The sequence below is a fragment of the Puntigrus tetrazona genome, chromosome 1, assembly GCF_018831695.1.
Source record: "Puntigrus tetrazona isolate hp1 chromosome 1, ASM1883169v1, whole genome shotgun sequence".
In the NCBI taxonomy this organism is placed as follows: Eukaryota; Metazoa; Chordata; class Actinopteri; order Cypriniformes; family Cyprinidae; genus Puntigrus; species Puntigrus tetrazona.
The window spans coordinates 27,107,649-27,121,707 of NC_056699.1; the positions used below are offsets into that span (position 1 = coordinate 27,107,649).

Sequence of the window (14,059 nt, forward strand, 5' to 3'; positions counted from 1 at the left end):
CTAAATTCAACATAATCCTTTAATCCTCCCATCAGAATTAAAGCCATCAACAACTCTCTTATCGAAAGAGGAACTACCCAGCAGACTCTCACTCTTCACGTGGGGTACATCAAGAGTCCATCTCCCTGTCACAGAATCCCTCAAACATGAAATCATCTTGGGATTCCCGTGGCTCTCTACTCATGATCCTGACATCTCATGGCATCACGGCGAGCTAAGAAACCTGTCTATCTTCTGTCACGATCGCTGCTTCGCCACCCAGCCTGCTTCACGTGTGACCACCAGCGGAGAAAGCCCAGAAACCCTAAAACCTGTTCAAATCTCTTTGTGTTACGATGATTTGCCTGAAGGTTTTAGCAAAGTCAAGGCTACCAACAACCCCTCATCAAGCTTGGGATTTGGATGCCGTTAGGTAGCTGGACAAGCCGAGAGAAAAGGTGGTCAGGTGGTGACGATTGTGGTCGTACACGTTCACACAGCATATTCAGATAAACAGATCAACTCTGAACATCACAAGACGATAAAAAAAATCACAATAGTAAGGATACAAGACATTTCAGCTGGTAATTTATTCGTGCTGCAACACTTATTGTAAACTGTTACCTTAATAGTAAATAGCAATAAATGATTTAGATTCATTTCCATGCAGCAGAACTCATTTTAAAACTAATTGCTCAAATGACGTCAGAGCACGTGATCGGAGCATGATTCATGAGAGGCTAGCTGTACTACAGCGCTATGACAAACAGGAACAAGTGCACTACATAGACGCTTCCTGACTCTGCTTTTGGAGCTTTGTTATTTGAGAGGACTTTAAACATGAGTGGTAGACTACTAAACAAGCAGAAACGCATTCACTGGGCGGATTATATTATATTTTTATATTATATAGGCTATTTTCTGCTTGTTTGTTCTTTAGAGAAGCTACAGTGGCCGATATTATAGTATACAGGATATAGGGTACAGGAGCCGTAGATGATGATGGCCAGCAATGAGTTTTTTTGACGAAGGTAAATTAAGGAATTTACCTAATTATTGAATAAATTGATACGTTGTAAATATTATTGTTACTCGTTTATCATATTATCATAGCTGATTTTAACGGGTAGTATTTAGCACCCCATGAGGAATTTTTTTATGTGTTTTACTGAAAACGATAGGTTCAGGGGCAGGTTGGGTTACGTGCTCATAAATGTGTAAATCATTGAATACAAATAAAACGGTTGTGCCATTGCATTGAAAAATCAAACTCCAACACATATGCCATAATGGCAATATCATTACTTAATATATTATTCTGCACGATGCTGAAATTCCCAGTATCTCCATCAGCATAATGACACCAAGGCTTTCTTATTTAAACCAACAAAGGACCTGCACGTGAAAAAAATATGATAATGTTTTTCAAGTGGGCTAAATATACACAGAAAGTGGTTTCATTGGCCTTTGACACGAATAGAGGCAAGGCACGGCATGTTCACTTCGCACATACAGCACATTTCAGACACTAATAAAGCCTCCACGGCATACAGACAGGTCACATGACATCATAATCGTGTTGCATTGTGGTCTATGAAGTTTTCTGAAGTATGCGTATGAAGCAGACTGGCTTCCTCTGTCATCGAGTGCTCAAGAGCGTGTCCTTATAAACAGAATCTCATTAGAAAATATCAGTTTGTCTGGTAACAGCAAAGCAAAGTAGTCTAATACCCAAAACCCCGTTACCAGGAGGTTTTGTCGTATACCCAAACTATCCAAAACTCCTTTAACAGCCTCCTTCTGTCAGCCAGGAAGTTGATTGAAGGAAAAGCAGAAGCAGGAGACGAAGTGATAATGATAAAAAGAGCTTAAAGAATAGTCATAATTGCGTATGTTTCAATACACATCAAGAATACAAGTTTGACAAGTATCGTTTTACCAAAACCGCCTTTAAAACAACGTCCCATAAACCTTGGGTTTCTATAAACATTCCCTGTATCTCTTATTCGTGAAGACAAACAGCCCATGCATACAATAGTACAAGAAAACAATATAATGTAAATGACCAATATAATTTACATGAATAATCAATTGTAATTGGACATTTTATTCAAACAGAAAGCAATTAAAGGAAAATGCAGTTTAACACACTCAATATCAAGATTATTTTGGTGCATCGGAATGCATTATTTACAATAAGATTAATTATATTAGAGGCAAAACCACAAGACAGGATGAATCCTATTTTTCACATATCCTTTTAGTTTATCTGAGCACACACGGTCATTCCAGCTGTTCAGGGTCTCTGTTTTATAATTCAGTTCAACACAGTCTTCATTTCCATTGTAGTCATTTGGCTCACCTTGGTGCCAAAATCTGAAGAACGTGCATCATATGTTTAGTTTTTCAGGAAAACAGATTTCTGAATCAACAATGCTCACAGTCTAACAGCACATTTTAAGAGTAAATTAACGTAATACAGATTTTCAGACGTGAAAATAAAAAGAGATTTCCTTTTTTTTTGCATACAGAAGGTTGTGATGGCCTCATTTTATAACGAGAGTCAAAAATATTACAACAAACAAATATATTGATTTTTAGCACTTACTTTTGATTCAGTGGTGTATTATCCACCCATTCCATTTTTTCTCCTGCTCTATGTCAGACAAACAAATCCACGCTCTGTCCTTGACAAATGAAGATATGAACCTCTGTGTGTGAATAAAACCAGGCATGAACATGATTCCTCTCACTCAGTAACAGACATTCACACAGACCCACCTGCTTCTCTTCAGTGTTGATGATGATCAGATCAGCTCCACGATCCCTGCAGTACTGTCTGCTCTCAGACCAGCTCTTCTCCTCATTGGACATGAAAAAACAAACTGAACCACAGAGAAAGATGCACATTATAAAAACGTATATATGAAAACATAACATAACATAAAAACAGATGTGAACTAACCTCGTTTAAAAGCGCCCATGTTTAGTTCATCACTCAGAGACCTGACTTTACTTTCTAACTCCTGCTTCTTCTGATTCAAAGAGTCAAGACTTCCCTGTAACTGTTTTTTCTCAGCAGTGAGATCTTTGACTCTGGTCTCCTGCTCCAGCTTCTCCTGACTCAAAGAGCTGTAGTTGTCCTGCAGCTGGTGTTTTTCAGTCATTAGTTCAGCGTTATTGTCCTGTAAGACGTTGAGGGTTTGATTGAGCTCTTCGACCGTGTTCTTGTAACTCTTTATCAGGTCTCTCTCTGCTGTGATGGAGATGTTCAGCAGAATGATGAAGACCAGCAGAAGAACACAAATGATCCCGAGACTCGCTGTGATCAACACTAAACATCTACTTCCTCCTGACTTAACGGCAAGAAAAAACGAATATTAGTTTGCACTATTTATGTTATTACAAATGAAAGTTTTTAAACAATCTCTGTAAAAGTAATGCACTATTGCTTTTGGTAATGAATATGCCTTTTGTGTTTTATAAGTATGCTCAGGAACTCAGTTCAGGAAATAAATTGTGTCAGAACAAAACTTGGTGATGTCCGTTAGCTTTTATAGAATGGCTTACTATCAACCAAACGTTATTCAGACTGTTAGTATGACAATATTTTTTGGATGTGGAAAACCAGCGGACAAAGACTAAAAGTCCTGGCATATATTTGATCCAGCCAGAAACTCAGCAGCTGATTTCACCAGAGGAGGAACCAAGTCTTTAATTTCAAGACACAAACAAGTCTCAGGTCAAGTCCTTTAAGGGTTAAAGTTAATGAGATAAAAAGTGACTAATTAAATGATGTTTGAGCATTTGTGATGAACATATCAACATCACTGAAGAACAAAAAAACACAAGAACAACTGACTTGAAGGAAGTCAAGGAAGGACGCCACCATAACTGCAGTCAGTGTTTGCTTGAGTTGGACTCTTACGTTTTTACTAATTCAAAGCTTTTAAGCAATTACAACGTTATTTCACAGCAAGCATTTGTGTCATAAGTTACAGTGTCATTTGTGTTAAGTTACAGATGACTGTTTTTTTGAACGTCATGAAGTGGTTCCTGTTTGGGTTATTGACTGACATTCAGCTGTTACTGAACTACAATACTATTAAACAAATGCCACTGCTTCAATATTCAAAATACATATTTGAAATTAAATCGCTCTAACTGTTAAACTGCTGGTATAAATAAAAGATTGCACATGAATGCTAGTATTTTGTTTTGCTTACTGTGTTTTAGATCTTTTCCTTCATCCTGGCTTCGACTCTGAGTTTGGAGTCCAGTTCTGTTCTCAATAATTTTTGCGATCAACATTTTGATAAATATCCTCTAAATCCATTATTCACTGTGTCTGAAAGTACGTCTTAACAGATGAGCTGCGATCTTTAAAATACTGATCAGTATTTTTAGGACCGTTAGGTCTTCACAGGAACTGGTTTCATTTCACACTGGTTTTTGGTGAGAATAGTCAGATGTACTACTAGTGTTTTATACATTTAGTTATCATTTTCAAAAGTCTGGACAAAGTGGACAAAGAGTAAAGTACAAAGGAAAACACTGAACACAGTTACGTTAATGTTTTATTTATCCAATCCTAATTAAAACTCATCTGCCTTTATAGCTTCAAGGTAGCTCTCAGGCCTAGATGAGCTTGTTCAGGAGTGTTTGATTGGGGTTGAAGCAAACGTCTGCAGGGCTGTGGCTCTCAGGACCAACATTCACCAACCGGTCCTCAAGTCATTCACCAGTTATTGAGATGATTAAGTGACTAATGATGATTGTACATTAGTGATGAACACCTGCTTTTACAGATAATTGCAGAAGATCAGATGTTGCTGTTTTATTGGTTTGTATGTCACCATTTTAGTTGGGCTCTTGACCCTTGACCCTCCTGTGTTAGATCTCTTTCTGGTGCTTCTCACAAATACCTTCTTTCTTCCCTGATCATAGCAGATGAGTCCAGGTTTTCAGTCCTCATGTCAGGTTTTAATGATTCAGAACATGCTACATACATTAATACAGAATGCTGCTACTACAGAAGCAGAAGTGAAAATTCAAGAGCGTGTGGAGACTCTTCTTTTAATAGAATTAATTTGTGTTGGTCTTCATGGTCGTGCTAGTTTTGTTTGCGTAAAAGGCTTGACCGGGCATGGCAGATCATGCAAGTTATTCTGGAATGGATGTGACGCTCCTCATTTCTGTCTTGTACGAGTTTGCTTCAAGCTAAACTTTTCTGCTTACTTTACTTTCAAGCTTTTACTTCATTCCTGCAGTGACTCTGTGTTCGACGCCCAGATCTGTTATTTATATTTCTGCATACATAAAAGGTCCCTGATACGAAAAGATGGGCGTGGCAGCAGCCTGCAGATCGAGCCGGATCGTATCTGGGGCGGGGCTGGGTGGGCGGGGATTTGCTGGGCCCCGCCCACACATACTCTGGTTCGAACATCTATCAAGAGATACATACAGATGGAGTATGATGCTAAAAAAAGCTTCAAAAAGCTAAAAACGCTGTGCAGTTTCAAAGCTCTCATTATAATGTACAAAGAAGGCAAAAACAGGACAGAAACCTTCAGACACTGCAGCTGTTAATGTTGTGTTTATTTCAACAAGTTTCATACATTCATCTTAGCTTAAATATTTACACATCATTACCAAGTTTATTTAAGTGTACTATTACTACACTTTTAAACTAAAATTAGGAAATTATGCTTTTAGTCATTTTATGTACAGCTGTTATAAATATGAATCATAGTAAACGTCTCTTTACTCCTTAAAAGTGTTCACATACCTATTGAACAGATTTACAGTGATGTAATATTCTGATAATTATGCCCTATGTGTAATAACTGAATCTAAATGAATCCTGTACACAGATTATAACACGCACGCACAATGAGGATGTGGACTTTAAATGGATTTTAATATCTGCTGTCACTTGGGCAATCAAGGTAGGAACCTTTAAAAACTGTAAGAGAAGCAATACATTGAATCAAAGTTTGCCATGAAAGCATTTCATCAGTGCTTTATACAAAGTAGAATATAATCTGACGTCTACTTCCCTCTTTTTTTTTTTTTGTTACTGCACTTGTAATGTTGTTTCCTCAATTAAAAACAATCAGGATTTATATCCCCTTATCCCCAGCTTAAAAAATAATCATTTAACTCAGAGTAAAAGACTTACTTTTTGACTTTTCTTGAGTCGATTTTTAAACCCATAACTTCACTTGCACTTGAGTAGAATATTTTGTGTCATAACATGAGGTTGAATCACGTGCAATGTACAAGTACTGTAGTCCACCTCAGAATATTTTTGGGCTGGTTTTAAAAGAATGAAAAGCACTTCCTCTTTGAGTTCGCAGAATTTTAAAAATAATGCTCATTCTGTGTACCACACCTCATCACTGAAGACGTCTCAACAGACTCAGTGAATTATGGATTTAGAGCCCATTTATGGAAATATTGACCGCAGGGATTTGAAGAACACAACTGGACCTCAAACTCAGAGTCACAGCCAGGATGAAGGAACAGATGTGAAGAGCGGTAAGCAGAAAACTGTCTATGATATGTTTCAAGGTATTTCTCCTTTTTTCTTAAAAATAATGTTATAAAGTCAAGGGGTCAAGAGAACCAAAGCAAACACTGAACAGTTCATTACAGCTAACCCCTCTGGTTTTTGGGGGATTTTCTCCTGATAGCGGCGAGAAGAACTTAAATGACCATTTCAGTTTTGATACATCAATCTGATCTGGAAAGGGTCTTTTATTTCGATATGCATTCACAATATCAACAGAACATTCTTCTTTGGGGACTCCATGATGTTCAGTTTGAAATGCCTCGGTAAAAATTTGTTTTTAATTGCCAACAGCGTTAACACCACTCATCAGCTTTTATATAGGCATGAAGATACCATTTCAAACCTTGTATTGTATTGTGTATTGTATTGTCCAAAGTTCTCCCTGCAGAACACGAGGAAGCAGAAGAGTCAGATGCACAGGAAATTAAAGCAGAAATGCTGTGATTATACAGTCAATCAAGAATTTTATTAAAACAGAAAACAAATCAAAACCAGAAGCAGTTTCACAGACGCAGCTGGAGATCTTCTTCAAATACTTGCAAAATCGGCCCGTCAGGTCTGCCCCAAAAACTCGTCCAATCTTGTTCAAATCAGAAATAATCTCAACTGATCTGTCATAGGTGACTCTCTATATTGCCTGTATTGCAACCAACTTGAAGATACACTAAAAATCTAAATGCAGAACTGCATACCAGCCCACTTATCCCACTTAGTCATCATTGAACAAAAGCCTGAATAAAATATGATATCATAATCTTAAAAGCATAATAATTATTATAAATAATAATAGTAATAATTATTATTGTTATAATTTCATGTGTCAGACAATCAGTTCAAACAATCTCCTTGATGAATGAAGGTATGTGTCTCTGTGTGAATAAGAACATTTGAAGAACAATTGAGTGGGAATGAACTTTAGTGTATGTACCTAAATAATTGAATTATTTAAATTGTTCATCCTCGTTTTGTTTTGTTACTTCCTGTCTTGCTCATTAGAATGTACAAACGAAGGCTTGAAAGTAGTAGGATTGTACTGATTGTAGTAGGAAAAGATTCAAAACCTCCCAAACAATCATCTGCTGACCGCTAAAATGCACAGCAGCCATAAAGCCTGGAAGAGTCAGATATATCTCAACTGAAAATGTTCCTGAATGGAAACTTTTTCCAGCAGATGCCATTTAATGCAAAAAACAGGTTGTGAGCCTATTACAGTATAGCAATAATAACGACAACTTCACACAAATGATCACATTTTCCTTTTATTTGACTATCTGTTACAGAACATTATATAAAGCAAAAACGATACCTTGCTATCATTCCACATAAAATTAAAGCAGAAGACTGTGTAGATGCTAAATGAGAAATTGCAATAAAGGTGTTCTATAAAATAAAAATAAAAGCGTAACAGGACAGAATGACCTATTTCACAAAGTGCCTTTTTAAAATCTGAGCATGGGAGATCGTTCCAGGTGTTCAGGTTGGAACAAGAGTTGCAAAATTGCATTTCGATACAGTCCTCATTTCCACCTGCATCATTTGGCTCATATGGGAAAAAACCTGAATAAAAAGCGGTAGATTTTCAGTTAAAAATGGAGGATTCACCTAACACTACAGCACACAACGTGAGTGAACTTGCAAAATGGAAAGTGTATTATCCCACACCAGGGCAGAAACTTAGTTTGAGTTCCAGATGGATAGTTTTGCCGCTTACCTTTGTTTCAGTTCAGAATTATCCACCCATTTTAATTCGCCCTCATTCTCTCTATCAGACAAACCAATCCACACACTGTGCTTGATGAAGGATGATATGAATCTCTGTGTATCGCAAAACAGGAATAAGTGATTGCTCTCAGGCATTAAGAGGCAGAATAGGAATAAGGAAGAATAAATGTGATTCCACTCATTCATTAACAGACACTCAAGTAAAACCATTCACACAAACCCACCTGCTTCTCTTCAGTGTTGATGATGACTAGGTCACCGCCACGATCCCTGCAGTACTGTCTGCTGTCAGACCAGCTCTTCTCCCCTTCAGATATATACAGCTTGTCTGAACTCCCCAGTTTGGCTAAGAGAAACACACATTTTATAAAGAAACAGTTCAGGCTGATACGATTACACACAGACTGGGTTCTGAGTTACTACACTAGTTAACAAGAAAAAAGGAGAAACAAAACTATGACATAAACGATCTTTGAAGATCTCAGCAGCATTACCAGCTTGACTAACTGTTTTCATTTATTTCTTTACATGTCCAAAGAATTTCTCATTGAGAACCGTCAGAGGTTTAGATGTTGGATTCATTTGAAGTCACCATTATAAAAATCAATGTTTGTTTTTTTGTTGAGCTTTTGACCCTTGACTTTTCCACACAGAGTGTTTTATACTGTTTGTATATTCTTAAAGCACACTCAGAGGCGTAGAGTAGTAGTGGAGTACATTTAATGTAATATTGTACTTAAGTGCACTTTTTATTATCTGTGCTTTACTTAAGTTTGATTTATTTTTGTTTGAAACACAAATATTGCAATTTTCACTCCATTACATTCCTACCAAGGTCCTCAAAATAGAAGTTTCTATGCAGCAGCTTTAAAGACAGTTGAGTGGTTTTTTCTTCTCTAAATGTGATTGGCGTTTTGTACAGCTTATCGGTAATAGCCGAAAAGTGTCAAAAGACAATGCAGTCATATGATATTGGTTGTGTGTTGACAATAACATCATCAACACTGTTGCTTATTTTATCTAGAATTAGGTTTATATGAGCTTTTGTAAAGTTTGTATTTGATAGATGTGTTTTACAGCATGAGATTTAGTAATATTGAATCTCAACAATGGTGACTTTACACGAGTTTCATGTTGCAATGCATGCTAGAAACCAGCACAGGACAAAACTCACCCATGACTCCCAGCATGCACTGCGGCATGAATAGTCAACCCACTTAAATTCTGTTTTTAAGGAAACATTCTTTGTAGTAGTCTAAGTCTTAGTTTCACTTTCAGAGCAAAAAGAGTTCAGAGAATTTGCTCACATTTGAAATTTTAGAAAGCTTTTGCTAGAGAACCATGTTTTTTTCCCACAAGCTTGTCCCTTTAGGGGTTCCGTATTATCGTTTAGAGAATCAAATATGTGTATATATTTATATCTACCAGAAATTTGTACTAACCTCCTTCACATGTTCCTTTCTTTAGTTTATCACTCAGAGACCTGACTTTGCCTTCTAACTCCTGGTTCTTCTGACTCAAAGAGTCAAGACTTCCTGTAACTGTTTTTTTCTCAGCAGTGAGATCTTTGACTCTGGTCTCCTGCTCCAGTTTCTTCTGACTCAAAGAGCTGAAGTTGTCCTGCAGCTGGTGTTTTTCAGTCATTAGTTCAGTGTTATTGTCCTGTAAGACGTTGAGGTTTGATTGAGCTCTTCAGCCGTGTTCTTGTAACTCTTTATCAGGTCTCTCTCTGCTGTGATGGAGATGTTCAGCAGAATGATGAAGACCAGCAGAAGAACACAAATGATCCCCGAGACTACGCTGTGATCAACACCAAACATCTCCTTTTCCTGACGAACAGGATACAACAGACACACACACACACACACACACACACACACACACACACACACACACACACACACACACACACACACATTCATTTATTAGGTAAACCTCTTAAATAAACCTATAAGTACTCTACCTTGTTTGGTAGATAAATGATGAGGCTTTTGAAGACTGTTCTTTTACAACGACAAAAACTAGGAAGTACTGTGAATGTAAAATGTAAAAGTATATATTACAATTAAAAAGCCTATGCAAACAAGAATATACTGAAAATGTAAATATCGTTTTCTAACAAAGCAGTGACTGAACCTTATTTATAATTTCTCATCCGCTCAATCGTTAGCGATACCATCTACGACAACAGTCTCTGCTTGAAACGAAACTTTCTGCTTACTTCTCTTCCGATCTTTTCCTTCATTCTCAAGCGACTCTGTGTTTGAGGTCCAGATCTGTTATTAATATTTCTGCAGACATAAAAGGTCCCTGATTCCATGATTTGCTCTTACAGTAGAGTACAGTATGTTTGCTCAGATGAGGTGTGGTCTTTATAATGTGTAGCGTGTTTTTAAATAGTGCAACCCTACACAGGAAGTGGTTTCATTAGTTTAGACTCAAAATCTAGACTTTCATTCTCAGTCTACATCTCTCTATGAACTCATACCACACTATTAATGAATTTTAACTCTGTATTTAACTTCTTGATGTCAAAGCAATGTGGAGCTTTTCCTTGTTAACAAGAGAAACCTCTGACCATCAAAATGAACTTAAACACCCTAAAATAAGGCCTAAATGATTTTTATTGATGACAAATGACTTAAGCGAGGACCTACGTCTTACACTGGAAGAGAGGAAAGGCCTCTCTTTAAAGACCATGTGGCCTTTAATAAACCCTCAGAGTCATGTGAGTACTTTTTACAAATTTTGGGGTCAACTATCACTTTAAATCATGTTTTTAATCTGCACCACTGTGGTGTTAAGAGACAGAGAGGATGATGGTACAAAAATAGAGATTGTGGGATGTTGACTTCCTGTTTACAACTATTAAACATAAGTGGGTGTCAACATGATTTCTCAGTCATGTTTTAATTTTCTCAGAAGGTGTCACTGTTCTGCAATCTCACTTAAGATGGTTAAATAACTTGAATTTAAATGGCAGAAGATCAGCATAGATCATAGATCAAGATCATAGCTTGTAGACATATACAAACGTATCTGAATGCATTGTTAGGAAATATTCTGTTACATATTATATGTCGACTATTTTTGGCCAGGGACAAGACGTTGCAGTTGGACCAATGTTTGCTGGGATGCCATTAATGGGCTCATTCCAGTCCTCTTTTATTTATTTTAGTTCTTTTATCCATTGCATCTCCCACATATGTGTGTTTTATCAAAGTGGTCAGTTGGTTGGTAAATGAAGTTAGTAAATGAAGAAACTTGCCAGGTTACTAAGCTTTATTCATTTAAAACCTGGACTTAGGATTTTGCACAAAGTAAGAGCTCACTATGGTCTAAATAATAATTGAGTTCGAATACTGGTTATGTTAAAACATAATCACCAATATCTGACTACATCTCCTCTTTGCTTGTCTTGCTATTAAAACTCAAGTTACAGCAGCCAAACAAAATCTAATGTTTTATAAATTAGAATACATACAAATAGCCTCATGTTTTATGTCACATGAAAGTGCTATAACAAAATTTGCTAAACTTTGAAAAAAAAATATAAAATACATGTTAATACACTTTTAACCGTACCATCTTCTAGTATTTTTTACTTACTGTGTTTTAGATCTTTTCTTTCATCCTGGTCGTGACTCTGAGTTTTGGTGTCCAGTTGAGTTCTTAATATTTCTGCGATCAACATTTTGATAAATATCCTCTATATCCATTGTTTGGTGTGTGTCTTATAGTACGTCTTCACAGATGAGCCGTGATCGTTAAAATACTGAACAGTATTTTTAGGACTGTCTTCACAGGAACTAGTTTCTTATCACACTGGCCTTTGGTGAGAATGAAGTCCTGCAGTCAGCTGCGTCACTAGTGTTTTGTACATTTGGTTACATGTCATCCTTTTTAGAAGCCAACAAGAAGAGTTAAATGTATTTAAACATTATTAAAAGGCCAAACTGTAATAAACCTTTAAAGCCAAACTTACTAGCTTGGTTAGTCCTCTGGTAAAATCAGCTGCTGAGTTCATTTCTGGAACAAAAATATGGCAAGAACTTTTACTCTTTGTCCCCGGTTTCCACCTCTGATGGTTAGTAACAGAAATAAAGCAATAACTACATTGGCACTGTGAAGAAGTCTCCACTGACCTTTTGGGTAACGGTGGCTTATACAGTGACCTCCATTCAGGTTTCACACTCTCTTCTATACTCAATACTTGACAAATTCCAAAAGCTTCTAAAGTTCTCCACAAATAAGGATGCTCATCCATCCATCCATCCATTTACTACCCGCTTATCCAGGGCCAGGTCAGCAGTCTAAGCAGGGACACCCAGACTTCCCTGTCCCCAGACACGTCCTCAAGCTCCAGCATGTCCATATCCGGAACAGCTCTATCGGGAGGCATCCTGAACAGATGCCCGAGTCACCTCAGCTGGCCTCTCAATGTGGAGGAGCAGCGGATCTTCTGTAAGCTCCTCCCGAGCTCCTCCCCAATGTCTAAGGGAACATCCAGCCACCCTACGGAGGAAACTCATTTTGTCCGCTTGTAACCGGGATCTCGGTCCCAAAGCTCATGACCATAGGTGAGAGTAGGAGCGCAAGATCGGCTGTAAATTGAAGCTTCACCTCAGCTCCTTCTTCACCATGACAGACCAGTACAGTAATCCGTATTACTGCAGAAGCTGCACCGATCCATCTGTCAATCCCTCGTTCCATCCTTCCCCACTCGCAAACAAGACCCCAAGAAACTGGAACTCCTCTATCTGAGGCAGAAACTCGCCACCAACCTGAAGGGGCAAGCCACCCTTGACCAACTGAGACATAGACAACTGAGACAACTCAAACTTAGAGGTGCTGATTCTCACAGCCCCAGTGCACACTGTGGGTCATACAGGGGCCAAACAGCCCTTAGCAATGGACCCCTTACCCCATATTCCCTGAGCACTCCCCACAGGACACCGTGAGGAACCCAGTCAATGCCTTCTCCAAATCCACAAAGCACTTGTGGACTGGTTGGGCAAACTCCCAGCAACCTCCACTATCCTGAAAAGGGTATAGAGTTGGTCCAGTGTTCCATGTCCGGGACAAAAGCCTCATTGTTCCTCCTGAAGCTGAGCTGGTTCGACTATTGGACGAGTTCTCCTCTCCAGTACCCTGGCACAGACTTTCCAGTAAGGCTGAGGAGTGTGATCCCCTATAGTTGAAGTACACCCTCTGATCCCCTCCTTAAAAAGAGGAACCACCACCCTGGTCTGCCAGTCCAGACGTACTGCCCCCCATGTCCACGCAATGCTGCAGAGACGTGTCAGCCAAGACAGCCCCACAACATCCAGAGACCTGAGGTACTCGGGGTGGATCTTCTGAGGCGTCGAACGGTTTTGCATTTTTTTGTTGTTGTTCTTATGTCTACCAGTATGTGTTCACAGATGAGCTGCGGTCCTTAGAATGATGACTACTTTTCTTTTAATGGTGCTAAACCAATGAGGGAGGTGATATCATTGTACACTGGAATTAGATATATAGACTTCCGATTACTCAGACCCAACAGTCGACAGCAGAGTCACATAAACTGAAATATAACACCAGTCTTCTGATTCAAAAATAATTTAAGTATCTTCCTTACTTTGCAAGTGTTCCTCAGCTGCTCTGTTACCATTTATGTGTTTAACATCTGTATGTAATTAAATGTACGTTTTAATTTCCGGTTTCACAGACAAGACTTAAGGTTAGTCCCAGACTAAAATTTGTGTTCGGTAACACTTTACTTCAGTCTTATGCATACCTCTT

General features: G+C 38.2%; 1 protein-coding gene across 1 annotated transcript; it reads right to left on the reverse strand.

Annotated features, from left to right (window-relative positions):
• Positions 1-7,832: 7,832 nt before the first annotated feature.
• Positions 7,833-9,954, reverse strand: LOC122344512 (C-type lectin domain family 4 member M-like). The gene is made up of 3 exons (XM_043238128.1): positions 9,718-9,954; positions 8,500-8,621; positions 7,833-8,368 (listed from the first exon to the last, which is right to left on the reverse strand). Exons 1-3 carry the CDS (start codon positions 9,917-9,919, stop codon positions 8,261-8,263), a joined length of 432 nt encoding a protein of 143 aa, XP_043094063.1. The 5' UTR covers positions 9,920-9,954; the 3' UTR covers positions 7,833-8,260.
• Positions 9,955-14,059: the final 4,105 nt, after the last annotated feature.